We start from the raw sequence: 27,562 nt of genomic DNA, 5'->3' as shown, positions 1-27,562 counted from the left end.
GGCATCTGTGCAGCTCCACATATACAAACAGAAAAAGCAGAAGTCGGGGCACTGAATTAGCAGTTGGGGACTGTAGAAAATCCATACAGGAAGCAAAACAACAGAGAAATCTCTGGCCACTGGGGCTGAGGACGCTGAGAGGGCGCTTCTGACATAGATTAAGTTGATAAAGAAAAGTGCGATCACTGGGAGCTGGGACAGCAGCCCGTGGGAAGGAGGGCAGGCATCCGGACCCGCCCGCCGCTCCTCCGTCCTCAGGAAAAGAGCCAGAAGGTGCAATTATGCGTAAAGCAACGGCAGGAGGAATTAAAAAGCAGCTTTTAAGGTAAGATCTTATCATGTCAGCTGCTCCCAGCCACTTCGCTGTGGGGTTTGAGAAGGGCTGGTTGGATGCAGAGTCGCCTGGATCCCTGGAGCAGGCGATGCCCAAGGGTTTTGTGGGGTTATGTCTCAAATCTGATTCGGGGGGGTTAGCGAGGCTGGAGGGGGGCAGCAGGGCTGCATCCATACTGACTGTGGCCCAGGGGTGGCACAACACCAGTAGGGAGTTCCTATTTCAGTCTGTCCTTGGAAGGAGATGGATTGGGAATGTATAGGGTGAATGACTGAGGTGTATTTTAAAGCATCGCTGGGGATGGACCCACTGGGGGTGGCACACGTGCTTATTCACAAGCAGCTCAGTGTGCCTCAACCTGCTCTCCAAGGGCAAATTCCCACAGTTTCCACATTCCCAACACCCACAAATCCATTGTGTGGTGTTTGTAAAATCCCAGCTGCCACATCCCTGGGTTTCCTTGGCTTGGATGGGCACCAGCCCCAGGCAGGGCTGCTCTGCTGTGACTTCTGTCTGCCCTGTGTGGGGGTCTGTGGGGCAAGGAGAGCTCCTCTGTCCCTGGCACTGCTGCCATTCTGCAAGGATGAGGCCTCAGAGGAGTTCTTGAAACAACTGGTGACACGGGTGGGAGCTATCAGTGGGCCAGATGTGATGGTACAGGCCACAATCCAGCCCTTTCCTGGAAAAAGGTGCAGTGGAAGTTTATTTTCCTCCCATTTCCAATGGCAGAGTGGGCGGCTGCAGCTCTGCCCGTGGGGCCTCTGCTCCCCTGGGATGAGATGGCACCAGGATGGCACCAGGATGGCTGAGCCTGACCCGTGTCCACCCACACCACTCCCCAGCCCTTCCTGGGACCAAAGGGACACTGTGACCGCTTGGTCATGGCCGAAGCCCTCGCCCACGGTGTGGGACAACTGTGGGCCCTGTGTCCTGACCCGCTCCAGCTGGGCGTGGGCAGTGCTCCGCGGCGCCTTTCGCCGCAAGATAATTTGGAAGATGATGGGAAATGGGGTTTGAGACGGTGCCTGGCCCACTGCTGCCACCGCAGAGGTCCCTTGGGTCCCAGCCCGCAGAGCCGTGGGAGGACAAAGCCAGTCAGGAACAGTAAGTGGGGTGTTTTCCTGCACACGCCTCTCCCGAGCCCCCAGGAGACCCCAAGCTCGGGCACCCTCCCGACTGCCGGGGGTCTGGGGCCGGGGGTGCCAGGGCTGACACTCCCAAATCCACAGAGAGAAAAAAATTTAAAAGTTATAAAAACTAATATACACACACACACACACATAAATGAAAAATAAATCCACTCCGAGAGCGCGGGCCGAGCTGTTTGTGCCACTGCCTCCGCGGGCGCGGATGCGATAAGATAAAGGCAGCGGCGGGGAGGGGCGGAGTTGAGCGGAGCCGTGCGCTCCCGCGGACGGACAGACGGACGGACACACGGACAGTCACACGGACAGACAGAGAGACACACGGACAGACAGGCAGACGGACGGACGGACGAACGGACGGGGCGGCCCCTCCGCTCCGCCCCCGCGCAGCCTCCGCCCCCGGCCGCGCCGCTCCGCTTTACATAACCCGTCCGGGGCCGGGGTCCGCGCCCCGCGCCTCCGCCCGGCGGAAATGCGGAGCCGCCTGCCCCGGTTTCCTGCCTGAGCAGAGCCGTGCCGAGCCGAGCCGTGCCGAGCCGTGCGCCCCGTCCCGCCCGCCCCGTCCTGGGCGCTCCGCCGCTCCACCATGGGCGAGCGGCAGCCGGACGCCTTCTCGTGCAGGTAACAGCGGGACCGGGACAGGACGGGACGGGCTGGGCTGGACCGGGACGGACTGGGACGGGCTGGGCTGGGCTGGGCTGGACCGGGACGGGCGGCCCCGGGAAGCGGCCGCTGTAAAGCGAAAGTAGCAGCGAGGGGAGGCAGCGCGGCGGCCGCTCCTCCTGCACAGCCTCCGGAGCCACCCCGCAGCCCCGGGCTGGATCCTCTCCTTCCGCGGTGCTCCGGTGCCCCTGTTCCGGGGTCGTGATCCCCCTCCTCTGTCAGCCCCCAGTCCTCTGATACCTTCCCCCCCGTCCCTCTCGCCCGCACCCTGTTTCTGCGGGGGGCACTTTTATCCCTGCCCTTTCCTCGGGCTTCCTCTTTCCAGGGGCTGCGCTCACCCCTGGGGACCCCGGCCTCCCAGCACCCGTTTTCCCCGTGGGCACTCCCTTTTCCGGGGTTCTGTTCCTCAGTGGGTGCCCCAGTCCTGAGGACCTCCATCTTTCTACCACCCCATTACCCCAGAGCACCCTAGCTTCTGAAATCTCTCAAAGTCCCCCATTTCCCAGCATCCCTATCCTGGGGACATCTGATCCAGGGGTGCAGCATGCAGTGAACCAGTCCTACCTCTCTCCTCTGCCTCCCCTGGACCCCCACAGCCCCTGCCATGGGGGTGACCCCTCTTAGAGGGCGCAGGACCCCGTGGGGCAATGCCCACCTGCCCCAGCTGTGATTGTGGGGTGCTACCCTGCCCGAGGGGGCCACGCCTTGCCTGCCCAGCTGCTCCCTTCTCCTCTGCCCCGTGCCCACTGCGAGTGCCAAGCGGAGGTGCCACCCGGAGCCTGCCAAGCGGCTCCTCTGAGTTTCTACTCCCTGCAGACTTTGTTGGCTCGCTGGCTTGGCAGGCGCAGGCACTCAGAGCACGAGGCCAATGCCCCAGGGGTCAGCACCCCTGCAGCCTCTCCGTGCCCTGCTGGCGTGCCCAGCCCTGCCCGTACCAAGCCCCATCAGGGTCACCCGCAGAGAGCCCTGACCCACCGGGTCCAACATGGCAATCACACGGTCATTGCTGCCCGGGCTGGGATTTACTGTCAAGGAAACCGGGATGACTTGTCGAGCTGCAATTTCGATATTGTTGTTGTGAATTGATTCAAGATGTGCTGGAGTTGTGAGCTGGTGGTGACCCAGGGACTTTTTGGGGCTGCAGCCAAAGGAAGAGGTGGCCGGCGCAGGGACCTGGCACTGGCAGCTCCTGCATGTCCCCTCTGCATTTGGATTTGCTGGCAGGATATGGGATTGGAGTTTAAAGGCCCATGGAATTAGTGGCAGGTTTCACTTTGACTTGTTTGGGGCTGGAACAATGTTTTGGATTTCTTTTTAACTTGTTTTTGGGGCAGGAGAGCCTCATCCCTGTGCATTCCCCCCTCCCCAATACTGCTTTTATAGTCTCTGTTGCCTTTATGAATGTGTTGTCTGTGGAAAGATCTGGTTTGGTTTCACCAGAGCCTACGAGGAAGAGGGTCTGCCAGCCCCCTGTATCGCAATGGAAAGATTGGGGTGCAAGTGCCAGTGGCTTTTGAGGGATCTTCCATCCTCCCCCAGAGCAAATCCTCCCCACCCACACACCCATGGGACTGGCGGACACTGAAGGTGTCAGGACAAATCCCAGCGGGTGACACAAAGTGAAAGTGCAAGAGCTCGGCGCTGGCAGGGTTTGTGGTGCTGGCAGCGCTGCCGTGGCTTGGCAAGGAGAGATGGCCCAATCCAGCCCTCGGGCACTGCTGTGCCGAGCCAGGAGAGCCAGGCTGACTGGGAACTGAGCTGCTCCCTGCTGTCCTCAGGGACCCTCAGCCGACCACTCCCCCAGGAGTGCTCCCTGCACCCGGTTTCTCCCACGCCTACACCGCAGCGACTCGTTTCATGCAACAAAACAAGCCCTGTCGAAAGAGGCCACCCCACTGCTGCTGCCGGGCTTTCCCCCGCAGGCGGTGGGTGTAGGAGAGTGTGACGGTGTAAACCAGGCTGCGAGGTGCCAGACGCCACGGGGATGGGGATGGGCGCTCAGCGGAAGCAGGCACAGGGTTTCTGGGGAGCTGGGCTGGCCACAGTGGCTTGTCCTGGTTAGCTCCCATGGGCCAAGACAGTGTGGAGCTTGTATTTGACCTGAGACGGGTTTGGGATGGGCTATCTCCATCCCATCTGTCCTGTTGGAGTGATCAGGGGAAGCCAAAGGGGTGATTTCCCTCCGATTTTAAAGTGCCATAACATCACTCATCCCCAGAGATCTGTAGCGCTGCTCAACCCACGCAGAGCTGTAGATTAAGGCCAGTTTTGGCCTTTAGTGTAGAAAGTTGTGTGGTGCCAGGAGGTCAGATGAGAGGGGTGTGAATGTCCTGTGAGAAAGGGGGAAAAGGAGACCAAAATCCCCAACCTCCCAAACTGTCTTTTAACCTGATTTCCTAAGAAAACAGCCTGTATGGACCTGTGGACTGGGGGACCTCACCAATCTGCTCCTTTGTTGCTTTTTAACTTGCTGGTTTGGTTCAGCCAAAGGAGAGAGAGGGAAGGTCCCAAGACTCCCTGGGATCCTCCAGGGATCCCTGTGTGGAAACAGCCATCAGGTCGCAGGGAGTGATGGTCCTGTGCCATCACCTTCTTTGAGACCCCAGAGAATCCCCACCACCATGGGGGGCTGCCCCAGAGGGAAGAGCAGGACATTGCCAGGCAGTTTCTGCTGTGGATCGTATTGGCCTGAAGCACAAATGGCCTTGGCTATTTTACAGTGGTGCTGTAAATGTGTGGGTGTATCCCATATCTGGAGGCTGCAGCCGAACCCTTTCCCACCTCTCCCCCTGCACCAAGCCCTCCTGCCTTGCTGAGTGGCAGCATCTCCATGCCCACTCCCAAATGGCTGTAGTGCCATTGGTCCCCCTCAACTCAGGGGTGCATCCAGATATTCCTTCAACATCCTCCACTCTGGTCTTGGGGGATCGGGATGCATAGAGGGGCTGCACTGTCCCCATCCCAGGGGAATACTCTGCACCATCCAACCCTTGCAAACCCACCTTTGGCTGCCTGGATCTGCTAGGGACCTGAGCCCCCCCAGGGACCTGCATCCCCCTGAGCCCCCCCCAGGGACCTGCATCCCCCTGAACCCCCCATGCCGGATGCTTTTCCATTGAAAAGCGCCGTTCATTGTGACCCAGCCTTTTATAGCTGCCTCGGAGTGGGCTGCGGGGCCGTGCCAAGAAAGGCTGCAGCCGGCTCAGAATAGCTCTTTTCATGGAGGACATCCTGGGAAGGAACAATGTCCTCGCTCTTGGGATTGTGGGAACTTTGTCTTTCTGCCATTTGGGAAGCGGGGAGCTGCAGGGCTGTCCAGGGCGTCTCCCAGCCCCTCGCTTCACCCTCTCCTCAAAATAGTCCTTGGGGTGAGCTTTGAATAGTCTCGTGCTTATAAAGGGAGCTGAAAATGCTACCGGCTGCTTCTCCTCCGGCTGGGAACAGTTATTTCTGGGAGAACCGGCACATCAATCTGATTTCCTATTCTCATTGCTGATGTGCTTTTTCCTGGTGTGGAGAGTGGCGGTGAGTGGGGCCGGTTTCATTTTCGGATCGCAGTGCCGGCTGCGCTGCACACGCTCTGGGGCCACCCGCGCACACGTGCGGGAGCAGCGCTTGGAGCAGGGCACGGCCACACGGGCCCTACTCCATCACACGTCCCTTCGAGACCAAATCTGCAGCTCTGGGTGCTGGAGGATGCCCTTCCCCCATGGCTGCAGCCCCTGGTGGGAAGGTGTCTGGCCGGATCCGGCAGCCCCTCCGTGGCAAGGCTGGCCAGCTGGCTCCAAATGCTCATCCTCCAGGAGCGGGTGGCAGGATTGCGGCACTGGCTCCCTGCTCTGCCCTGGCACCGCTCGGTGCTGCCGGCTCCTCTGGCTGCAAGTAAACAACAAATGCATTTACTGGGACAAATAACCCATTGCTGGATCCAGCCGTGGATTCCCATCCTTGCCCCGCCGCCGCAGCAACGCTCAGGTTGGGCAAGCGTTTAAGGAAAGCTCCCGGGGGCGGCTGGGCTGGATCCTGCGCAAGCCCCGGCTCGCCGCCCCACCCGCATCAAAACCAACTGCGGCTGGTCTGTCCCATCCCGCTCTTCCTCGAGCTCCTGGCCCAGCACCCTGAAACAACCCCAACACCCAAAACAACCCCAGCACCCACAAACAGCCCCGAAATGGGGCAGGCTGGGTGATGTAAGGCTCTTACAGCATCCGGGGGCGATGGTAGCCCCCCATCCCATCCAGCCCGCTGTGTGTCTGAAGGGATTATATTCTTCCATTCAGAGCAAATTAAAGCAATTAATTGTTGTGACAAGTCCTTCATCTCAGTGCTGATCCACAGGGTGGACAGAAGCCCCTCGTAGCATCATACAGGGAATAAGGGATATGGATGGAAAATATGCTTTCAAGCCACTGGCTGCTGGATTCTGACACTGTGGAGCACGACAGGCTGGAGCAGGGAGAAACCCACCCATCAACGGGCACTCATATCCCTGTGACATGTCCTGCCAAAACCTGGGGCCGAGCGGAGGATCAGGATGCTGCTGTGGTAATTCAAGCATGGATTTATCCGGGATAGCTGTTTCCATGTGGGATGTGCACCGGGCAGGAGCAGTGAGGTCGGCATTGTGCCAGTACTGGGAGGAGGAAGCGCTGGGAAGTATTTCCCGTCGTCGGGTTGGAAAAGCACGTTGCTACCGGAGACGGCCTTCGGCTGCTTCCCGCCGTGTGGCACGGGCGTGTGGCACAGGCGAAGCCCGGCTTTTCCTGCACCGCAGACCTCTCCCGAAGCTGGTGTGAAGCGACCTTGAAAACTTGGAAGGCGAATTCCCTGTCCTGGGAATCTCCCACCTGCCTGAGGAACCATCCGCGTGGGCGCTTCGCTTCCCTCTGCATTTTGTGGGAGCATTCCGCTGAGCGTGCTGGCGGCGTGGGTGGCTGTGGCGGCGATTCCTGGGTGCCGGGAGGAAGCGGGAGCACGGCAGAGGATGCTGAGTCATCGGCTGGCTGGCGGTGCTGATAGACGGGGCCCTGCCGGGGGATTTGGCCGGGCTGTGGTGGGCGCATGCCCGGCACCGCTGGAACGCCGACCGGCCCTGAGCCTTGGGTGGCTCTTCTGAGAAGCCAGGCCCCAGCGAGGCTGGCGGGGGGCTGATAACATCTCCCCTCGCTGAGAACCTTCGTGAGACGTGCTCGGGAGGGCGGCGGGTGGGCAGAGATAGAGCCCCACTTCCCGGCGTTATCACCGCCCCGGCTGCAGACACCATCCCCTGTGCCGGCACATTCCTCAGCACCCGCTCGCTTCCTCCTGGCCCTTCAGGTTTTTTGGTTTTTTTCCATTTTTCCTCCCCCTGACAAATGCAATCACTTTTCCTCTCCTCCCAGCAGCCAGGGTGCTGCTGCTGGAGTTTCGAAGAGGCGGCGGTGCCGGTGCCGGTACGGCAGAATCCGGGTGGGTTGGCCAATGTTTCCTGCCTGAGTGGAGTGCACGGCCCCGATAAGTGCCACGGGCGAGCACGAGGTTGGGTGGTAAGCAGCGGGGCTGGCCGTGGGGAATGCCACTGCCGGGCTCAGTTGGGCACACCAGGGCGGCTGCACGCCAGCCGTGGTGCCGTCAGATTGGCCTTGCAGCGAAATCTGCTGGGGGCAGAGATATGGTGTGGTTTACCAGAGCCTGGCAGCTCCTTGATCCCACAGGCAGCAGAGCATCCCCCTGGGAACGCTCGCTCACCCCGGGCAGTGCCGGCGGTGTGGCCGTGTCTCCCCAGGCCACTGGGGCCCGGAGGATCCGGCAGTGAGGCAGCTCTGTCGCTGGATTTCTGCAGCTTTTCATGTCGTTTCCTCCCCTCCCGCCCCCACTCCAGTTTTATCAGCTCTGTTGAAATAGGTCCCTGGAGGGAAACCCATCGGCGCTGCGGAGCCTTGGCAGGAGCAGAGCGGATGTGGCCGGGCCAGGCGTCCCCGCGGGCGGGCAGCTGCCGGCAGCTGTGCTGGCAGGAAGCCACGCAGACGCCCCGCACCGGGACCTGCCCGCACCCCACCTCGCAGGTGGGGGAAACTGAGGCACGGCCTGGTCACTTGGGGGTGGGGGCTCGGGGTCCTGCATGGCCCTGCTGGTGGCAGGGGCCGAGCCATAGTGGTTGCTCACATGGCCATGCTGCTCGCTGGGGAGCTGGCTGTCTCTGGGCCACTTCCAGTGTGTCCCAGGTGAGTGAAGCAGCTTTGGCTGGACCCACAGCATGTCCCAGGCTACGGACATGCATCCAGAGTGGGGTGTGGCCACACCAGCCAGGGGCTACCGGGACTGGGGGAGACATGGGGGCACTGGGGCTGTCCTGACCACCCCTGTGCTCTGTCTTGCAGCGCAGCCACCTCGCTGGAACCACGGCAATGAATGGGCAGGCGCTGCCGGCCGGCACGCCAGCGCATCCCCGGGGCTGGCATGAGTTCTGCGAGCTGCATGCCATCAGCACCGCCAAGGAGCTGGCACGGCACTACCTGCGCTTCGCCACCGAGCACCCACACCATGACCTCCTGGCTGCCGAGAACTTCTCGGTGCAGTTCACCGACCTCTTCCAGCAGTACTTCTGCCACGAGGTGAAGGAGGGCATCGCCATGAACCAGCTCTGCATCCTGCCCGGCGGCCCGGCGCGGGATTACCGGGACACGCACCGGCGGCACACCGATGCTTCCTTGGGCACCATGGCCACCAAAGCCGAGGTGGAGCCTGGCACCCGCCCCGAGCAGCCCGCTCGAGCCCCCGAGGCTGCCCCGTCCGGACTGCGCAAGTCCTGGAGCTCAGAGGAGCTGGCGGGGCCGGCGCGGAGGCCCTTCTCGCTCAGCCAGCTGCGCAGGAGCTGGCGCAGCCTCTTCCGACGCCGCTCCTCGGATGCCCTCCCTGGGGATGGCGATGGGGAGGCAGTGGAGGCAGCTCTCAAGCCGGGACTGGGCAAGCGCATCCTGCCGTGGGGGCTGTCGCGGGAGCAGCCCCCCGAGGTGCGCAAGGAGGGGCTCCTCAAGTATGGGCTGCTGGATGAGAGCTCCCTGGACAGCGGGACGCGATGGCAGCGCTGCCGCCTGGTGCTGCGGCGAGCGGGGCCGCCCGACGCCGAGGACTTTGTGCTGGAGCTCTATGACCCGCCCAAGGTAAGGACATGCCGGCTCTTGCCTGTGCCAGCTGTGTGATGCTGTGGGTCCCACAATTGGGGACGATGCTAAGGTGCCAGTGTGTCCCACGGGAAGGAGCGAGGCCGTGGTGTGTCCCTCATCATGAGGGTTTCTCACCGTGAGTGGTGGTGGGACCAGGATGGGTTTGCTCTGCCACTGCTCTTGCTCCACTGCAGCCACAAGAGGCTGCACCCTGTCAAATTAATACGTCTGAGGAGAGCAGATCCCTCTGTGGTGGTGTTTTTGGGGGTGACTCAATGCCAAGGGTGATGTGTGCACTAATTAATGCAGTTGGTCAGTATGTCATTGCATTTCTCCCTGCTGGGACCCCAGACCTGGATTTTCCAGCTACAAGCAGAGCGCCTGCCTTCTGAGCTGAGGATAGAGGCTGGTGACCTCTATCCCACTCATGCCCAGCCACATGGACCCGTCCCAGCAAGGTGAGGGGTCACCCAGTTCGGTGAACCCAAGTTCACTGTGTCCCTGCTGTGCTGTGGCTTCAGCAGTCTGAGCATCTGCTTGCCTGGGCAAGCTGGGAAAGGAAAGGGAAAATAGGAATTAGGCTCCGTGCCTTTCTCTGCTCCCACTGGGACTTGTAAGGGAGTTTAATTTTACTTTTTGTAAGTAGTTTTTTGACTGGAAGTTCAGCTCTCGTCTACCCCAGGGAGCTCCCGTGGTGCTTGGACTTGGCTGGAGCGGAGATGATGCAGGATGTGAGGGAGTGGGGAGCGATGTGGGGGGAGCTGGGGTGTTTAATCTTTAAAAAGACGGTTCCTCCACATGGCAGGTCTTACGCAGGCGTGATGGAATGAATTTTCTCTTTTCTCTTTTCTTTTTCCTTTTTTTTTTTTTTTTTTGTGCTCGTTTAACTTTGATGACAAACTTGTGCTTTAGAAGGAGGGTAGAGCCTCTGGTAGAGCTGGAGCCTCATCCCTGCCTTCAAGGCAGAAGGGTCAGAGAGCAACTGGCTGAATTCCTGCTATTTCCGTCAAACGGCTCCAATATTAAATATTTGAAAAAAGAAACAACATCAAAATTGTAACATCTGAAAGTAAAAGCTGGTTTTGCTCTGCCGTGTCAGGGGTTGCAGTTGTTTTCCCTGTGGGAGCGTGTCCCAGTCCTGGGGCACAGGGAGGTCAGCGTTGTTTTGGGGCACTTTGAGGGTACTCCCAGCAGCTGGGCAGCACTTCCTTTTTTCCCTTCCTCCTCCCTTTTTCCCCCTTTTCATCCTCTTTTACTCCCCTTTTTCCTCTTTCTTTCCCTTTTTTCTTTCTTTTCCACCTTTCTATTTTCTCCTCCCCTCTTTTTTGTTTCCCTATTTTTTTTTCTTTTCCCTCTTTCCTCCATTTTCTTTTTTCTTTCATGCACTTCTTTTTAATCCCCCCATTCTTTTTTCCTTTCCCCCTTTTCTTTTTTCTTCCCCCTTTTTCTTTTTTTCTTTCTCCTGTTTTTTTTCCCTTCCCTCTTTTTTCTGTATTTCTTTCCTTCCCCCCCTTGGGAAGCAAGCCAAGCACATTCTTCCTCTCCCCACATCCCCTGACCAACTTTGACCCAGGGATGGGAGACATTTAAAACAAGACATTTACCAAGTTCCCCCAGTGCTCTGCACCATTATTTCTTGCAATCCCCATGGGATGGGGATTTCCTGGTGCTCCCCACCACCGTGAGCCCGGAGCCTCTGCTCTGCCCCGGAGCCCCAAGTGGTGGTTTCTCAGCCAGGGCTGCGGAAGTGGAGGATGTTCCTCGCTGGATTTTGCAAGTCTCTGGATTAAATTGCTTCCTGTGCAAATATTCTCAGGGCGGCTCCTTCCTTTCCAATTCACTGGGCCAGGGCCAGCTCCTGTCTCCTTTACAGCACAATCAATCCAGACCCTTTCCCAGTAACTGCGGTTGGATTCCGGGGGTGGTGGAAAATCACCCACAGTGCTGGTGGCTTTCACTCCCGAAACTCAGCACAGGGGCAAACCACGGAGCAGTGGGAACAGAACAGCTTGTCAGGGGGTTATTTTCCTTAAAAATAACTAAATAACAACCAACAGCCCCCTCCTCTCCATCCTCCTGCCCTGGGATGCTCCCAGGCCTTTTGCCCATCTCATGGATCTGTTCCTGATTTGAGGATGCTGTTGATTATCATGGAAATGGAAACCCTATGAGTTTAAATTAGCAACTATAAAACCAGTTCTTGGGGCATTTTCAGCCCTGACTGATCTCTGGACTGAGAGGTTGGTCACCCTCAGGGTCTCCTTGGAAGCACCCTTCCCCCATCCTCCTCTTTCTTTCCCCAAACCTCCTCTTTATTCCCCCTTCCTCTTCTTTCTTTTCCCTTCCTCCCCTGTAAATAACAGGATGTAGCTGGAAATTCAGCTTGGCCTCAGGGCTTTACAGCATCAAGCCAAGCCCCCAAATATCCAGCCCCTTGAAATGACCTTGGAAAAGGCAGGTGTGTGGGGAAAGGGGGGTTGTGCTGCTTTTGGCAGCTTTTATCTTTTTTTTTTCCCCTTTCTCCCAATGCTCCAATGGGGCCTCTGAGCCTAATCCCGTAACTTGCCCAGCATCAAAGGGAGCGGGGACTTTGAAGAGCCCTGATCCCATTTGCTGCTTGGGTGGCTGTGCTGAGTGAAGGGGTCATTCCCTTCCCCAGGCATGTGCCAGAGGAGATGAGGATTTTGGGAGAAGGAGCAGCTCGCCTTCCCGTGCTCACAGCCATGTCTGGGTTGTTTTGACATTGCTCTTTCCTCCCTGGAGCAGTGGAAAAATGATGTTGTGAAGATGGGGTTTGGAGATGATTGGATCTGGAGCTCTCCTGGGAGTGGCTCTCTTGCAGTGGGCACAGTGTGGGTGGCACCTGGATCCCCACCCTGGGGACATTCCAGAGGGTTCTGGGATGTGAGGAGGCCAGGGTGAGGTGATGATGCTCTGGAAGAGCACCTGGAGCAGAGGGACATCGGAATATCTGTAGTGCTTGTATATATGAGTGTATATATACATGTGCACATGTTTTCCAACAAGGGAACACCTGGGAATGGTCCTGGGTGTGCAGCTCTGGTGGATTCTCTGATGTCTGGTACAAGGGTGATGCTCACCAGTCCTCCCTGCTTTCCTTGGAGGCACTATGGACTTTCTCCTCTCCCATGCCATTTATTCCCACATAACTCGTAGAGCTGGGCATCTCTGAAGTCTCTCCACCTTCATAAATTAAAGCCAAAGCTGGCAAAAGCCAGATTTGTGTGTTTTGGGACTGCCCTATTCCTCAGCTGAGCCCCAGCCCCAAATACCTTGTACATGGCCAAATCCCAAGCTCCATGAAAACCGTGATTCGCAACGGAAATGTCCCAGGCCGTTTCTGTTGACCAGATGTTTTTACAGGAAGGGGAAGGGAAATGGGATTTGCATTTGTGCTGGTTTCTTTATGGTGTTTTAATGAGATCCAGTGCATCCCATAAATTGATGGCACGCTGGGATGAGCTGGGAAGACTCTTTCCGGTGAAAGCCCACAGTGTCTCGGCTCGTCCGTCATTGCCGTGGCTGCGGGAGGAGCAGTATTTTTATCTCTGCTCAGTGTGAGACTGCTCTGACTTCATTTTTATCTCTTTTTTTTTTTCTCTTTTTTTTTTCTCTTTTTTTTTTCTATTTTTTTTTTTCTCTTTTTTTTTTCTTTCTTTTTTTCCCCTTTCACCTGAATCTGGTTTCTCAGAACTGCCACCTCCTGAGCCAGCAGGTCCTGCACCTGATTTTTTGTGCTTGCAGCTCTGGGTGGCAGCTGTTCCAGCACAGCATGGGGAACATCTCAGTGTTGTAGTCTCCATCCCCATCCCAGCTCCTCCTGGAGCTGCTTTGTATCTTCAAGAGTAATTGGAGCTGCTCAGGTGTGGCCTCAAGTGACTCAGATGAGGATTTATGGAGAGGCAGTGGTGAAAGGGGAACTTTCCTCCCTGGAACACCATGAGAAGGGTTTTGTCAGTGATGGGAAGCATCTCATTGTCCCATCATTGCATCTCTGGTCCAGGGAAGAGCATGTTAGTGTCAGTTGGGATCTTCAGGAGCCTCATCCCTCTCCTGGGATCCTTCTCCTGGCATTTGCGGAGACCACATCCCTCTCCTGGAATCCTTCCCCCTGCATCCTCAAGTATTGCATCCCCCTCCTGGCATTCTTTTCCCTGCATCTCCAGGGTTTGCATTCCTCTCCTGGCATCCTTCTTCTGCCATGCTGCATCTCTCTCATGGCATTCATCTCCTGGCATCTCCAGGAGCTGCATCCTGAGCCAGTTGAAGATGTCCCATTAGACCTTTAAAGATCCTTTCCAACCCAAACTGTTCTGTGATTCTATGATCCCTCTCTGAACATCCCTGTCCTGGCATTCCCAGGGACTGCATCCCCCTCCCGGCATCTCCACAAGCTGCATCCTGATCTGGTTGCTGTCCCTGCTCATTGCAGAGAGATTGGACTGGATGACCTTTAAAGGTCCCTTCCAACCCAAGTTCTTCTAGGACTCTGTGATTCTATGATCCCTCTCCCGGCATCCTCAGGGACCACATCACTCTCCCAGCAACCCCAAGGACCACATCCCTCTCATGGCCTCCACCAAGTTCCACATCCCTCTCCCGGCATCCTCAGGGAATTTGCCACGGTGTACGAGCCAGAGGGCTTCGGGTGCCCCGAAATTCCCTTGGGAGAGGCCAGACCTCCCCGGAAGGCGTCCAGAGCTGCACCGAAACCCACGCACAGACTTTCACTGAGAGCAGGGCAGGTGGCGCGTCCCTCATGCTCCGCTTTCCACTCGCTGTTCTTCGAAGGCGCCCAGGGCTGGGGCTTTGTGAGATTTTGGTGGTGACTTTTGCTCTATTTTTTTTCCCCCCTCTCTGTTTTTGGGTATCGCGGGGTGAGGGTGCGCGGGGGTGGGGGGGAGGGAGGGGTGGAGGGCGATGAGACAAAGGTTATTTGTCATTTATTAACCACAACTTTTTCCATCCTTGGTCATGCACGGAAAAAACACTTTTAGCAGCGTAACCACAGCGCCGGCGTTAATTGCTGAAGAGCGGAGTTTCTTATTTTGGAAACTGTGTTGCTGGGATGGAGCTCGACGGGGCCTGACTGGGTGTGAGGGTGCTGGATGGACCCCAACCTGCGCTTCCCTGGGTGCTGGGGTTGTGGGGTTTACAGAGATTTTTACATCCTTGTTAACCCCATCCTTTAAAATCCACCCTTTTGGGGGGGTGGTTGTCCCACAGCTGTGCCCCCCCCAGAGCCTCCATCACAGGGATGCTGCTCAGGGTGGAAGCACCACATGAGAAGTGAGGAAAAAAATGGGAGATATTGAGCAAATTGCAGGAAAAGGGGCTGGAAAAGCACTGAAGGAATGTGTCGCTTCCCCCCGAGCCTCCCACAGGTGGGGTGCAAAGGGCTGTGGGTGCTGCTGGGTACTGGATCCCCGCAGCCCATGTGAGATGCCCGGTGGGGGTTTTTGGGTGGTTGTCTCTTTTCTTCTTTCTTTTTTCTTTTTTTTTTTTTTTTCTCTTTTTCACGGCCCAGGATGTGGTTGTTTCAAGGCTGAGAGCTGCTTCTTTCAAAGGTAAATATTTATGAGAGCCTGTGCAGGCAGCACAGGGTCTGGAAGGATTCAAGGATTCATCCCAGTGGTGGGGGTTTGGCTGGGATGGACCCTGCTCCTTCCCACCAGGCAGCTGGTCCCAGCTCAAAGTGATACCCATGATGAGTGTTGTGATGTTCAATGTTATTTTGGGATTATGTGAAAAACAATCACCAGGCAAGGGGCAGAAACCAAAATACCCATCCAGGGGGAATCGAATGCTCCCATTTGGGCTTTTGAACCTTTTCTATCCTCCTGGGTGATGCAGAACCACTGTGTGATGCAAAACCTCAGGATGATACAAAAATCCCAGGACATTTTTGTGTGGAGCCTGTGGGGTCCATACAGGACCCCCCACATCCCTTTGGGGCTGGGATTTGGGGTGACTCAGTCCTGGCTGCAGCCAGCTCCTGCTTGCACGCAGACACCTTGTTTACTTTCCATGCTCATTATTTATTCCAGGAAATTATTAAAGCAGCCCACGCTGGAACCGAGCTTGGCTTAAAATAAATAAAAAAAAAACAAACACCAAAGGGCTGGCAAACACCACCGCCTGTTTACAGATCCTGTTTATAGCCCCCATCTTCCTCAGCCCTGCTGTGACATGAACTGCCAGGCTCGCTGGTTTGGGGGGGCTTTGCAGGGTTTTGGGGGTCTTTGCAGTGATTTGGAGAGTTTGAGAGTGTTGGCTCGTTGGTGCAGAGCGTGGAGGTTCGTCAGTGCACAAAGAGGAGCAGTCAGCCCTGGGGAAGGGCGGGGGTTCTGCCTGGAACCCCAAATCCATCCCCGCAGGATTCACCTGGCAACTCTTCGGGTGTTGTTTTGCAGCTCCCTGGGGTTAATTTGATAAAAAACAGGGGCTCAGTGTGGTGCTGGGGGTCCGGGCTGTGTTTTCTCCCGTGGCCATTCGCTGGCGCTCGGCAGCCACCCGGGATGGAACAGAAGGAGCTTTGTGTCCCAGCCACCCCTGAGCCAGTGCTGCAGGCGGCACAACGGGGCCCCTTGTCACCAGGAGCACTGTCCCCTCAGGGATGGCTCTGTCCCCTGCCACAGCCTTCGGGGATACTTGGAGGCAGGGTGTCTTGGCAACTCCTTTATGCCTCTGCTGTTCCCTTGAGGATGCTGATGGGGGCTTGGGGTGGGCAGAGAGGGGTTTTCGGGAGGTAGTGGATGGGGCCTGGGGGGCTTGAGCTCATAGAGCAGGATCACCTGACCAACAGGGAACACCTCTTGTGTTCCTGTTTAACAGAGGCAGGAAAACTCCTACCTCCAGTTCCCCAAACCCAGGACAGAGGGCCCATGATGGTGCCACTGCAGGCAGCAGGTTTCAGAGTGAACACCCTCTGCCTGCAGAGACAGGAGAGTCATCCTGAGGTCACGGGGTACTGAGCTGAGGGTCCCTGCAGTAGGTGCTGGAGGCACGTGGGAGGACTGAATCAGTGGGATCCCTGCATTGGCACAGGATCAGTCTCCTTGGGATCTCCCATGGTGCAAATGCCTGATGAGAAGCATTGGGATTATGTTCTATCAACCCCCTGGAGCACTGGGATTATCCACTGGAGGACAGAGGGATTAGTCATGCTGCAGATCCCTGAGGATGGATGCTGAGATTAGCTGTGGTGCAGATTCCTGAGGATGAATAACAGGATTAGTTGTGGTGCAGATCCCTGAGGAGGAGCACCAGGATTAGCCATGGTGCAGATCCCTGAGGATGCACACTGGGATTAGCTGTGGTGCAAACACCCAAGAACATGTGCTGGGATTATCTATGGTGCAAAGTCCTCAAGGATGTGTTGGGTTTAACTGCGGTGAAACTCCCAAGAGCAAACACTGGGATTATCTGCCACACAAAATCCCCAAGGATGAACGCTGGGATTACCTGTGGTGCAAACCCCTGAGGACAATGGCTGCTGCAGCAGACACCTTGCACCCTCCAGCGTGATCCTTGGAGCCCTCACAGCCCCACAGGACCCTGCTGGCACAATGGGATGTTTCCCTTCCTGCTCACCTGGCATTCCCTGGAACAGGGCTGTGTCCCTCTGAGCTCCCGGGAAACTTCACAAAACTCCCCAGGGCTGTAGGCACAGGATGTGGTTTTGTGCCAGCACAACCTGGCTGCTGTGGATCTTGGTGTCTGTCCGTCTGTCTGTCCCCCAGAGCTGGACTGAGCCGGGCCCGGGTGCTGCGGCTCCGGCTGAGGTTTGTCCCTTGCGTTAAGGGGGACATGGTGGGCTCCGAGATTTATGAGAAGTGACAAATTTCACCCGTATCCGTCGGGGACCTTGCACAAGGACTCAGGCACTTCCCACCTCCTGTGCATGACTCAGAGTGGAAGCGAGAGAGCCGGCCTGGGGAAATCCCAGAGCGTGGAGGGGCCGCGGCAGTGGCTGCTGCATTCCAAGGATTTGCTCTGTACAAACGCGGCCTGACGGCCCAGCCACCATCATCATCATCGTGAGACTGCCATCGTCACTGTGCCACTGCTGTCATCACTGTGCCACTGTCATCATCACCATGCCACTGCCATTGTCACCACGCCACTGTCATCAGCACCGTGCCACTGCCATCTTCACTGCGTCACTACCATCATCACCATTCCACTGATATCATCATCGTGACACTGCCATCGTCACCACACCATTGCCATCATGGCTGTGTCGCTGCCATCATCATTGTGCCACCACCCACATCACTGTGCCACTGCTGTTGTCACCAAAGCGCCACTGTCATTGTCATGCCACTGCCATCATCACTGTGCTGCCACCCTCATCACGGTGCCATTGCTGTCATTGCTGCGCCATCACTGTCATCCCTGGGCCACCACTACCTTTGCCAGCAGGGGACTGGGCACAGGCCAAATCCACTGGGAAGGGTGCATGGCTCCAGCTCCCTCCCATGCAAACCAGCACTGTGGGCAGTGGCAGCATTTTGGGGACCTGGCAAGAATCGGCGGAGCCTGAGGGGTGTCTGGGGGGGCAGTGGGTGCAGCACCCTGGTGGTGCCTGGGCCGTGCTGGTGCTGGTCACACAGAGAGGTACCGGTGGGTCTCTGGGTGTGGGTAGCGTGGCAGTGGGATTTTGGTCTCATTCTTGGAAAACTGGCTGCCTCCCTCCTCATCAGAGCAGAAAAAGCTTCCCAGGCACCCACAGTGTCCCCTGAGCATCCAGACAGGTTGTTCTTCTCATGGTGAGATTTTTCCTGGCATGTGTGGGCAAGCTGTGAGGAGCTTTGCTGCCAAAAACCCCCATAAATCCAAATATCCTTGTTGGAGAGGTGTGGAGTGACCCACCACGCCAAACCACCCTCTGGGCACTGGTTCCCCACCAAAGGCATGCAGAAGGCACTGTGGGAGCTGCTGGGGGGACATCACCAGGAAAGGAGCCAGTGGCACAGGCATCTCACTGGCACTGTGGCCACTGGCACCACCTAGACACAGAGAGTGCAGAAAGCTGCCGGTGCCGGTGCTGTGGCAAGGGCTGGGACCGGGGTTTGCCAGGAGGAAACGCAGCAGCTCCACGCTGGCACCGCCCGCGCGCAGCTGTGACCTTGGCCTGACCTCCATCCACGCTCCTGGCACAGCCACAGCACCAGGTTGGCGTCGGGCTCCTTCCTAGCTTTGGCAGGAGCTGGAAAACCCCACTTTCTCCTGGCTGCCCTGCCCTCCCCAGGTGTGTGGTGGCCGTGGGTGCTGTGGTGGCACTGCCTGTGCCGTGTTGGTTATTCCCCTGCTGTGCTGGTGCCACCCATGGCACCCCACGGGGATGGCAGGGATCAGAGATGTTGGGAGATGGAGTGGAGGTGAGGTGTCATCTCTGGGTTTGGCTCCAATGGGATGCTCAGGAGGGAATTCTGTCTTAGGGGCATTTTCCTCCACCTACCAGTCTGTCCCATGTCACCTGGTGCTGGGAACAGCTCTGGCCTGGCTGAAGCTTTGTATTTTTGATCTGTAGAAAAATTCCCTGCAAAGAACAAAAATGCAAATTCTGGTGTATTCCAGTAGGTACTGAGAGCTGGTGTGGTTCCTCTGTCCCTATCCTATGGAACTGTCATGTCCATCGGTGGCCAGATGTCCCCAGCAGTGCTCAGCCACTGTCAGCTGCCACAGGGAGAGGAAATTTGGGAGGTTCAGGCTGGATCCTGTTGCCTTCAGCTCTGTGAGCTGGAGATTACCTGTGACACACCCCAGGGTGTGTCATGCCCAGTTTGCATGCCAGGTGTCAGGACTGGGAATGCCACAGTGATGGCAGGTGGCAGCTCAGCTCTGGGGGCTTTGGGAGTGCAGCTTCATGGGGTGTCATGTCCCCAGGTGATTCTGGGAGCTCTGAACCTGGTGCTGGGCTTTCCCCCGTGTGCACAGGATCCTTTAGGGAACAGTGGGGTGAAGACTCCACGTGGGAGCTGATGCTAGTGGGGTTGGAGGCTGAGCTGGGGTGACATCTTGAGCATCCTGAGCGCCCCAAGCCAGGTGGCATTGGGAGTTCCCCAACCCCACAGTGCTGCTGGGGCACCTCTCCTGCCGAGAAGGAGCTCGTGGGTGCTGGGTGAACACATGGTGTGTTGAGTGTGCAGTTTTGGTTACTGAGAAATCCCTTTCCTGGTACCGGCCCCATCGAACGGGGCATCTTGCGGTGAGTGCGGCGGTTCGGGGAGCGCGGGTACCGTGCCTGTGGTTGGCACTTCTCCGAAGCCAGACTGGCTTTTCGGGCACCGTATCTCTCTGCTGCATCATTTCCTTCTCCCCTCACGCTCCCCGTCTGTGCTCCCCATGCCGAGAGACGCAGGGGGCTTCGCAGAACTCCCTTTTCCTGGAATTTCACACTTTCCTAAGAAGCTGACCCCAACACCGTGGTTGGGATGGCGATAAACCCGCTTGGGGACATGCTGCACGTCACTACCCCTGTGCGGGAAAGCAGCCAGGACTGGTGATCCTTTCACTTTTCTCCGTGCAGGACTTTGCACGGGGCACGGTTGTGTTCCAAGGACGGCAGAAAAATCAAATTCCTTGGGGATAAAGCACCGGCGCCAGCGCGGCGGCTCACGGCACCCCTGGCCCCGCTGGTGACAGTGATTGCAGCACAGCACAGCACAGCACAGCTGCAATCACTGTCACCAGCGGGCCCGGAGGTGCCAGAGCCACCGTGGTGTCACCAACCCCGTTGCAATGACGCCGTACACGGGCGACTTCTAAGAACTTTCTTTTCGGTGCAACTCGGTGCTGATAAGGGCTGATCCCTCTCACGCTGCATTTCCGGCCCCAAAGTACACCAAGTCCTCAGGGGAGAGAAGGAGGGAGGAGGGGGGATGGAAGAAAAAAAAGCACAGCTAGACACGGTTTGGCTGGGTGACCATGGAGAGTGTCCAGTGGGGACATTCTTGGGGTCATACAGGTTGTTTGGGGACATAGTGGGTGTGGGTTTGCCATGAGTATCACAAGATTGGAGCAGAATTTGGGCAGTTTGGTGGCAAATGTTATGGTGGGGTGAAGCATCACAACCTGGCATCTGTGTAGGGACAGTGGCTGTGGATTCGAGAGGACCAGTGGAGCCAGCAGCCCATGGGATGCTAAAGCCACTGCATGAATCACAGCCAGCCAAAATTCTGTCGTGCAGCAAGCCTAGCACAGGAGGACGAGTGTGCCCGGCACATGGTGGCACTGCCTGGGCTTTGCTGGGATGCATGGAGTGGCTCTGGCCACAGGGATGAGCACCACGGGTTGGCTCCATTCCCCAGCACCAGTGCAGGGGTCCCCCAGCAGCTTTCCACCCCCCTGGCACCCCGAGTCAGCCCAGTCCTAGTGGTGGACTGGGTGCCACGTGCTGCAGCCTCCCGGTGGTCAGCAGCTCTCGCTCGCCGGCACACGGGGCGGCAGAGGAACCGAAAGCTGCCAGAGGGGTATTATTAACCTCTCTGGAAGTGTTTGCTCAGCGTTCTGTCACGTGCCTGTGTCAGTGCCAAACCTGCCAGAGCGCTCTTGGCACGCCACTGCTGACCCTTGCACCCGTGAGCGGGGTGTTCCCTGCCTGCACCCCACGTTCCCCATCCTCCCTGGAATGCACTGCCGTGCTGGGAATCCACTTCTCCCTCCTTTCCTCCACCCATTCCTCCACTGCAGGGTCCTTGGGGCTGCCGAGATGGGTCTGGGTGTCACTTGGCCCCGCTGGGGTGCCCTGACAGCAGCTGGGCAGTGCCCTGCAGGGTATTTCCTTGCTCCATGGGGTATTTCCTCGCTCCACAGGGTATTTCCATGCTGATGTGGTATTTCCCTGGAGAGCCGGGTATTTCCTTGCTGGCTGCTGTGCCTCAGGTGGCTCCCGGTCCTGACAGAGCAGTGGAGTGGGGGCAGTGTTTTGAGATGCAGGGGGTGTTGGGGCTCAGCTCAGTCTCCGTGTTCCCTCCACAGGGTTCCAAGCCGAAGCTCCATGTCGCCTGCTCCGCCGTGCAGGAGGTGCGGAGGTGCACCCGCCTTGAGATGCCCGATAACCTCCACACCTTCGTCCTCAAGGTAGGACCTGCTGGAGGGGTCCTACAGCCACCCCCGAGGACTTTCCCACCCTCTGGGGCGCACATGGCTCCCAAAAGCTCCCGTGCCAAATTTCAGTTCCTCTTCCCATCCCGGGAGGGGATGCACAGGGGGATGTGGTGTGCAGGGCGGAGGATGTCTGTCCCTGCCAGGGTCATGAGCGTGGTTGGGTGGGTGGGAGGGGGGATGCACATCTCTCTCTCTCTGAAGCCCCCCTATCCCTCTCCAATGTCCCCCAGGTCACCAATGCCACCGACATCCTGTTTGAGGCCGGGGATGAGCAGCAGCTCAACTCCTGGACGGCCGAGATCCGGGAGTGTGTGCGCAGGGGGTAAGCGCCCGCTGGGTGTCCCTGAGCCTGGGGATGGGGACAGTGGCTCCATGTCCTCCAACACGGGCTGGCTCCTACCACCAGCACTCAGCTTCTCCTGCCTCCTGCAGGTCTGACACGGGTGACCCCGACCTCCTGGTGTGCCGGCACCCCGACCCTGCAGCCACCAGCCCCACCACCAGCACCGACCCCCTCGGCCAAGGTGAGCAGGGGGGACACCCAGAGCACCCTGGGGACAGAATATCCCTTGCCGGGGGTCACCATGTCCAGCCATGGCTGGGCTGATTTAGCTTCCCCTTTGGCATGACAGGGGGGCAGAGCCACAGGGCAGGGGGATGGGGGCTGTGGGCAGGGGTCCCCACTTCCCAGGGACACTCATCCCTGTGCCCCAGCAGTGGCGACGCCAGGGGGCCCGGGGGAGGCGGCAGGGCCGAAGATGGAGCAGTTTCTCTCCTCCTGCCCCTGGTTCCACGGGCCCATCTCCCGCGTGAAGGCGGCTCAGCTGGTGCAGCTGGGGGGGCTGGAGGGCCACGGCGTGTTCCTGGTGCGGCAGAGCGAGACACGCCGCGGCGAGTACGTGCTCACCTTCAACTTCCAGGGCAGAGCCAAGGTACGGGCGGGAGAGGGCTGGGATGGGGAGGGGAGTCTCGCAGGAGCCCCTCGGGCAGCCCCCCTGCTGCAGCACAGTCCTTGTCCCACCACATCCCACCCCAGGGAGGTGCTCTCCTGCTCCCTGTCTTGATGCTTGTAGGGGGTTGGTGGCCCCATCCCTGCTCCTGGGGGGCAAAAATCTCCAGGGAATCGCAGGCTGGGGATGCAGCACATCGTGCTACAGCCATTTGTGTCCTCCCACCCCAAATATCCCTCTGTCCCAGCCGTCTGCTCCAGGAGGGAGCGGGTGGGAGGGTAACAGGTCTGTCTCCCTGCAGCACCTGCGGCTGGCGCTGACGGAGCGGGGCCAGTGCCGGGTCCAGCACCTCCGCTTCTCCTCCATCGTGGAGATGCTGCACCACTTCCACCGCTACCCCATCCCGCTGGAGTGCGGCACGGCCTGCGACGTCCGGCTCTCCAGCTACGTCATGGTCCTGCCCCACTCACAAGGTGTGCAGGGATGGGGAGGTTCCCTGGGGTGCAGGGATGGAGGGTGCCCAGAGCTGGGCTCTGGTGGGCTGCCCAGAGCTGGGCCCTTTGTTTGCACACGGAGGGGGGAAGTGGAAGCATCCGGGCAGTGGCACAAAAGGTGACTCCCGAGCTCCCGGCTTCCTCTTTTGAGAAAGGAGAAGCTGCTCCCCACGTCAGCGGGGGGGTCATGGGATGCACCCTACACCCCCACCCCACAGCACCCTGACCACCCATCTCCTGCCTCCGCCAGCAGCTCCCGGCTCCAGCACCACGGTCCCTCTCCCGCTGCCTGTCCCCGGCTGGAGCCCCGAGTTCAGCCTCGCCCCTCCCGGCTCCTCCTGCCCCCACGGTGCCGACGAGGCCCCCCCAGGCCCCCCTTCAGAGCAGATCTTCCACCTGGTGCCGCCGCCGGCCGAGCTGGCGCAGAGCCTGCGCCCCAGCAGGATCCTCCCGGCCCCCAGGCCCCGGCCCCGCGAGTCGGACTACGAGGTGGAGGCACCGGGCCGGGGCCACGTCCGTGCCATCGACAACCAGTACACACCGCTCTGACTGGCACCACGCCAGCACTGGGATGCACTTTTGGGTGGAGAAATCCTAGAGACCTTCTGGGGATCCATCCAGAGAAAGAATGTACCTGTTTCTTCCTTCTGGTTAGGGATGATTATTTTATTTTCGCAAGGAAGGGGGTAATTTTTCACTCCTGTACGGGTGTGCTCCCTCTCGTTGGCCTGTTAAAGGGCCTTTTATTGTTATTTTTGTTGTTATTCTCAAAGCTTTCTCATTACTGTTTACACACCGCTCGTGCCTGTGCCCCATGTGCCGAGTGCCGCGACGCCGGGCTCGGCCTCCCGCCTGTCCCAGCGAAGGAACCAGGGTCTGTGTTACACCCACAGAATCGGAGAAAGGTAAAAAAAACCCCAGGAAACCAAGAAAAAAAGGATTATAAATTCATTGACAAGTTGCTGCTCCGGGCCCTGTCCTCCTGCCCCAACATGTGCTGCCGCTGCCAAACCCACCAGCAAAGCCCGACCTGAGCTGAGCTCCTGCGACGGGCGCGAGCAGGGTTTGGGCTTTATTTTTAGATAAGGCAAAAACTGGCTTTTCTTGCACTTCTTTTTTAACCCAGCACAGCCAGAATCACTCCCTGCACCAGCCAGGGGAATGCTCACCTTGCTTGCCCAGCTAATTGAGACGTGAACACTAATTGCTCCATCCTTAATCGTGTCACCAGCTGAGAACTAACACAGAGACTGACAGCAAACTATTCCTGCTGGTGATGGAGGGGCTTTATCCCGGTGATGGAGACATTTTATCCCGGTCACTGAGACATTTTATCCCAGTGATGGGCACATTTTATCCCAGTGGTGGAATCGTTTTATCCTGATGTTGGAACTGTTTTATCCTGGTGATGGAACCGTTTTATCCCAGTGATGAAACTGTTCTACCCCGGTGATGGAACCGTTCTATCCCGGTGATTGGAAGCATTTTAGGCACAAATTTGAAGTCAGTTTTTCCCCCAAATGTTTTCTCACCTCACCAGCTCAGCACACCCTGCTGTCACTTGCCTTTTCCCCCCCAAAACACTGTGTCACCAAGAATTTGGTGGTATTTAAAGCTACACAGGCAAGGGGGGGGTTCCTTGGACACCTCCTCACCTGGAGGAAAAACCTGTCCCAGCAAATCCCTGGGTGTCAAGATCCCCTGATCCCCGATCTCTGCTGCTGTTTCCAAGCCCTGGTGCTGCTTCACCTGCCGGGGCCTGGGGCAGCCGTAGGAGAGGAACCACTTCTTAGAAGCTGCCGTTATTTTAAGAATGAGGAAGGGCTGGAGCTGTTGCAACACCCGGGGGGGGGGGATGTTCACAGCATTCAACTTCCAGATTTCCCAGCGTAGCCCCCGGGATTTCGGCTGCAGAACTTGCCTTGAGATTGCCTTCCAGAAAGCTTTTGATTTCCAGAAAGCTTTTTCCTTGAAATTGCAGTACAAGTGGGAGCCCTCAGGAGCATTAACATTTAGGAATTAATTTGAAAACAAGCAAACACAAAGCCTTGTTGGGCTGAGTTAGGGAATTTCACAAAAATCCAGCCTCTAGGCCGGGCTTTGCTGTGAAGCCAGTGCTTGGTGAGCCCGGTTGGTAGCCAAAGCCTGAGGAACCAAGGTCAGGAGCTGAAGGGCAAATCCCAGTGCTGTGGGGCAACGCCAAAATATCCAGGGCCAAAAACAGCTCAGGGAATGGCTGTGAGAGCAAATCTGGGTTTACAAGTCACAGTCAAAGGATGACACCGGGAGAAACAGGAACCATCAGCTTGAGAAACCATTTAGGATTTGTATTTTATGCCTCCCCATCACTTGCTCCAGCTCTCTCCTGGGTTTTGTGCATTTAGAGCAGGCAAAGGCTTTTTTTCCTCCTTTCTCTTGAAAACAGGTGCACAGGGAGGAATCCTACTTTTCCATGGGGATCAGCATTCCCAGCACTCAGCACATGCTGTCACACACTCACTCCTGAAACCAGAGCACTAAGAGTGAATTGCACTGGTCCAGCTCCTCCAGCACTGCCAGAGGCTGATGGGGAAACAAAGGCAGCCCTGTCCTCTTGGAGCTCCTCAGCTGTATCCGCATCCCATTTTCCTGCCTGGAGTAGCACAAAGGCTGCATCCAGTGGCAGGAGCACATCTCTGAGCTGGTTTGTGCCAGGCAAGTCAGCTCCCTCCATCACTAATAAATAAATCCCCGTGGTCTGTGTTTGCAGGGATGGGGAAGGGAAGGGGAGGAATTACACACAAGTTATCTCCTTTCCTTGCTAAGTGCTTGGTTCCCAAAGCCTTGGAAAACACATACACATGCTAAATCTTGCTAAGATTCCTGATTTTAGTCCCACTGAGCACCAGCAATCTGTGTTCAAAGGGGTTTTTCCCCCCAAAAATGTGGTTGTCTCACCTGAATCTCCCTACATCTGCAAAGAAAGGATGGACTGGGAAAAGGGATCACTCTTTACAGCCAGTGCAGCCCTTGCCAGATGAATCCACATAGATCCCTGCCAGATCAATCAGATGCTGCTGGGGTGGGTTGTTTTGGCATTCCAGGGCTTATTGTTCCAGTGCCAGAACCGTAACATGCATGTGCATGTGGTATTTTTAACCTGCAGTTTAATTGCAAGGGGTTTCTCTGCAGCTGAAATGGAAATTGCTGTGCTTGATTACCAAAATATATGTTGGGTTCATTGTCACCCCAGCACCTGCTTCCCCTGTGCAAACAAACTCCTGTTCTTCCCACCCGTGAGCAGTGGGAAAGTCACTCTGATTATTTCATAGTTATATCCATCCCAGAACTCACCAACAAGGGAGCCAAAGGTTTTCCAGCCCTCCCAGCTGCGTCATCTCCCCATCTCAGACTCACTGTGGTCCTGACCCAGCTGCATCAGGACCTCAAGTGATTTTTGGGTTATTTCCCAAGCTCCTGGGGACTGAGTTTGACATCCCATTTCTCCTAGAAAGCATCTGGTTTGTGACACGGGTCAGAGCCTGACACGCAGTCCCACCTCTGCTCCTGCCAGCATGTTCCTCCAGCCCACAAGGCACCCAATCCTTGATTAGAGCAGTGGGCAAAGAGCATTAACCATTCCATCCTATGCAATGTAAACAACTTGCAGGAATCTTTATAATCTTGGGACTTGGGAGAAGATAAGGCTGAGCAGGTTTAGTTCCTCAGCCCATGTGGGCTTTTACTGGCGTTTGTGAAGTCTCAGCGTTGAGTTTTGGGAGGAGGGGAAGCCAAGGGAAGAGCCCCCGGGTGGCTCCACACAGGTACAGGGTACAGCCCCCTCTGAAATAGAAGTCAGGTGTGACCCCAGTTGTGCCTTGGCGCTGGAGATGGAACATGAGTTTGGATCCAACCCAACTAAGCCGTGACCCACTGCAGCGGCTCTGGAGGCCCTTCCTGGTGGCCTCTCCCAGGAGAGGCTGTTTGGGGTGTGAACCCCATTTCATCCAGCTACTCAGGGCAGGTTTTGGCAATAAAGATGCAAACCAGGCAGTGCCTTCTCACTGTGGGACAGCAGACACTTGGCTTAGGGCATAACCCAAGCCTTGGGTCCAACCACAACTCCTCCCCCTCATCTTCATAAACCACTTGCTGTTTGCTGACAGAACCCCCTGCTCTGTGGCTTCTTCATGTCCTTGTGGGTGTCAGGTTCTGCAGAAGTCCATGACCTAAAGCATTATTTGATGTCTCCCTCCCTCCCACATCCCAGCACCAGCAGGTACCAAACACTGACACCTCCACTCCTCACCTCACTGAAACTATTTTGGGGCAAAGTTTATAAGAAGAGATCCGGGGATAAGCCAAAGCTTCTCCTTTCTAATCTGGACCCCCAAACGCTGGTATTACCAGTATTCCAAACTTTAATTTTAGCTTGTTTGATCCAAACAGCCCCAACCTTCACCAGCAACTCCCGGGGAGGCAACTGTGTGTTCCCAAACTCAGCCTTCAGCAGGACGATTAAAGCCAACATTTTGTTGGGACTTTATTAATTTGAAAGTTCTACTTTTCACTGGCACAGAAAAGTTCTTCTTGTAATTTTTTCTACATATTGTTTCTGTATGTACTGTACAAGTAACTTATTCTTGAATAATGCGATTTTACCATAATATAAAAAAAAATCTGCTCTTAATAAACTGTTTTTAGAACTCGTTTCTCA

At 57.0% G+C, this 27,562-nt stretch overlaps 1 protein-coding gene across 3 annotated transcripts; it reads left to right on the top strand.

Moving 5' to 3' along the window:
* The first annotated feature begins 72 nt into the window (after positions 1-72).
* On the top strand, positions 73-27,562 carry SH2B3 (SH2B adaptor protein 3). 3 transcript variants are annotated; one of them, XM_032706288.1, is made up of 8 exons: positions 73-325; positions 8,502-9,284; positions 21,294-21,395; positions 21,653-21,744; positions 21,855-21,946; positions 22,140-22,354; positions 22,674-22,845; positions 23,117-27,562. In XM_032706288.1, the coding sequence occupies exons 2-8, from the start codon at positions 8,529-8,531 to the stop codon at positions 23,413-23,415; spliced, it is 1,728 nt and encodes a 575-aa protein (XP_032562179.1). In that variant the 5' UTR covers positions 73-325; positions 8,502-8,528; the 3' UTR covers positions 23,416-27,562. The 3 variants fall into 3 exon arrangements, with proteins under 3 accessions (XP_032562179.1, XP_032562181.1, XP_032562178.1); XM_032706290.1 differs by lacking the exon at positions 73-325 and adding an exon at positions 2,022-2,100 and having other exon boundaries at positions 23,120-27,562; XM_032706287.1 differs by lacking the exon at positions 73-325 and adding an exon at positions 2,022-2,100.

This window comes from Chiroxiphia lanceolata, chromosome 18 (assembly GCF_009829145.1).
Source record: "Chiroxiphia lanceolata isolate bChiLan1 chromosome 18, bChiLan1.pri, whole genome shotgun sequence".
Classification (NCBI taxonomy): Eukaryota; Metazoa; Chordata; class Aves; order Passeriformes; family Pipridae; genus Chiroxiphia; species Chiroxiphia lanceolata.
This window is presented reverse-complemented; position numbering and strand designations above follow the sequence as displayed.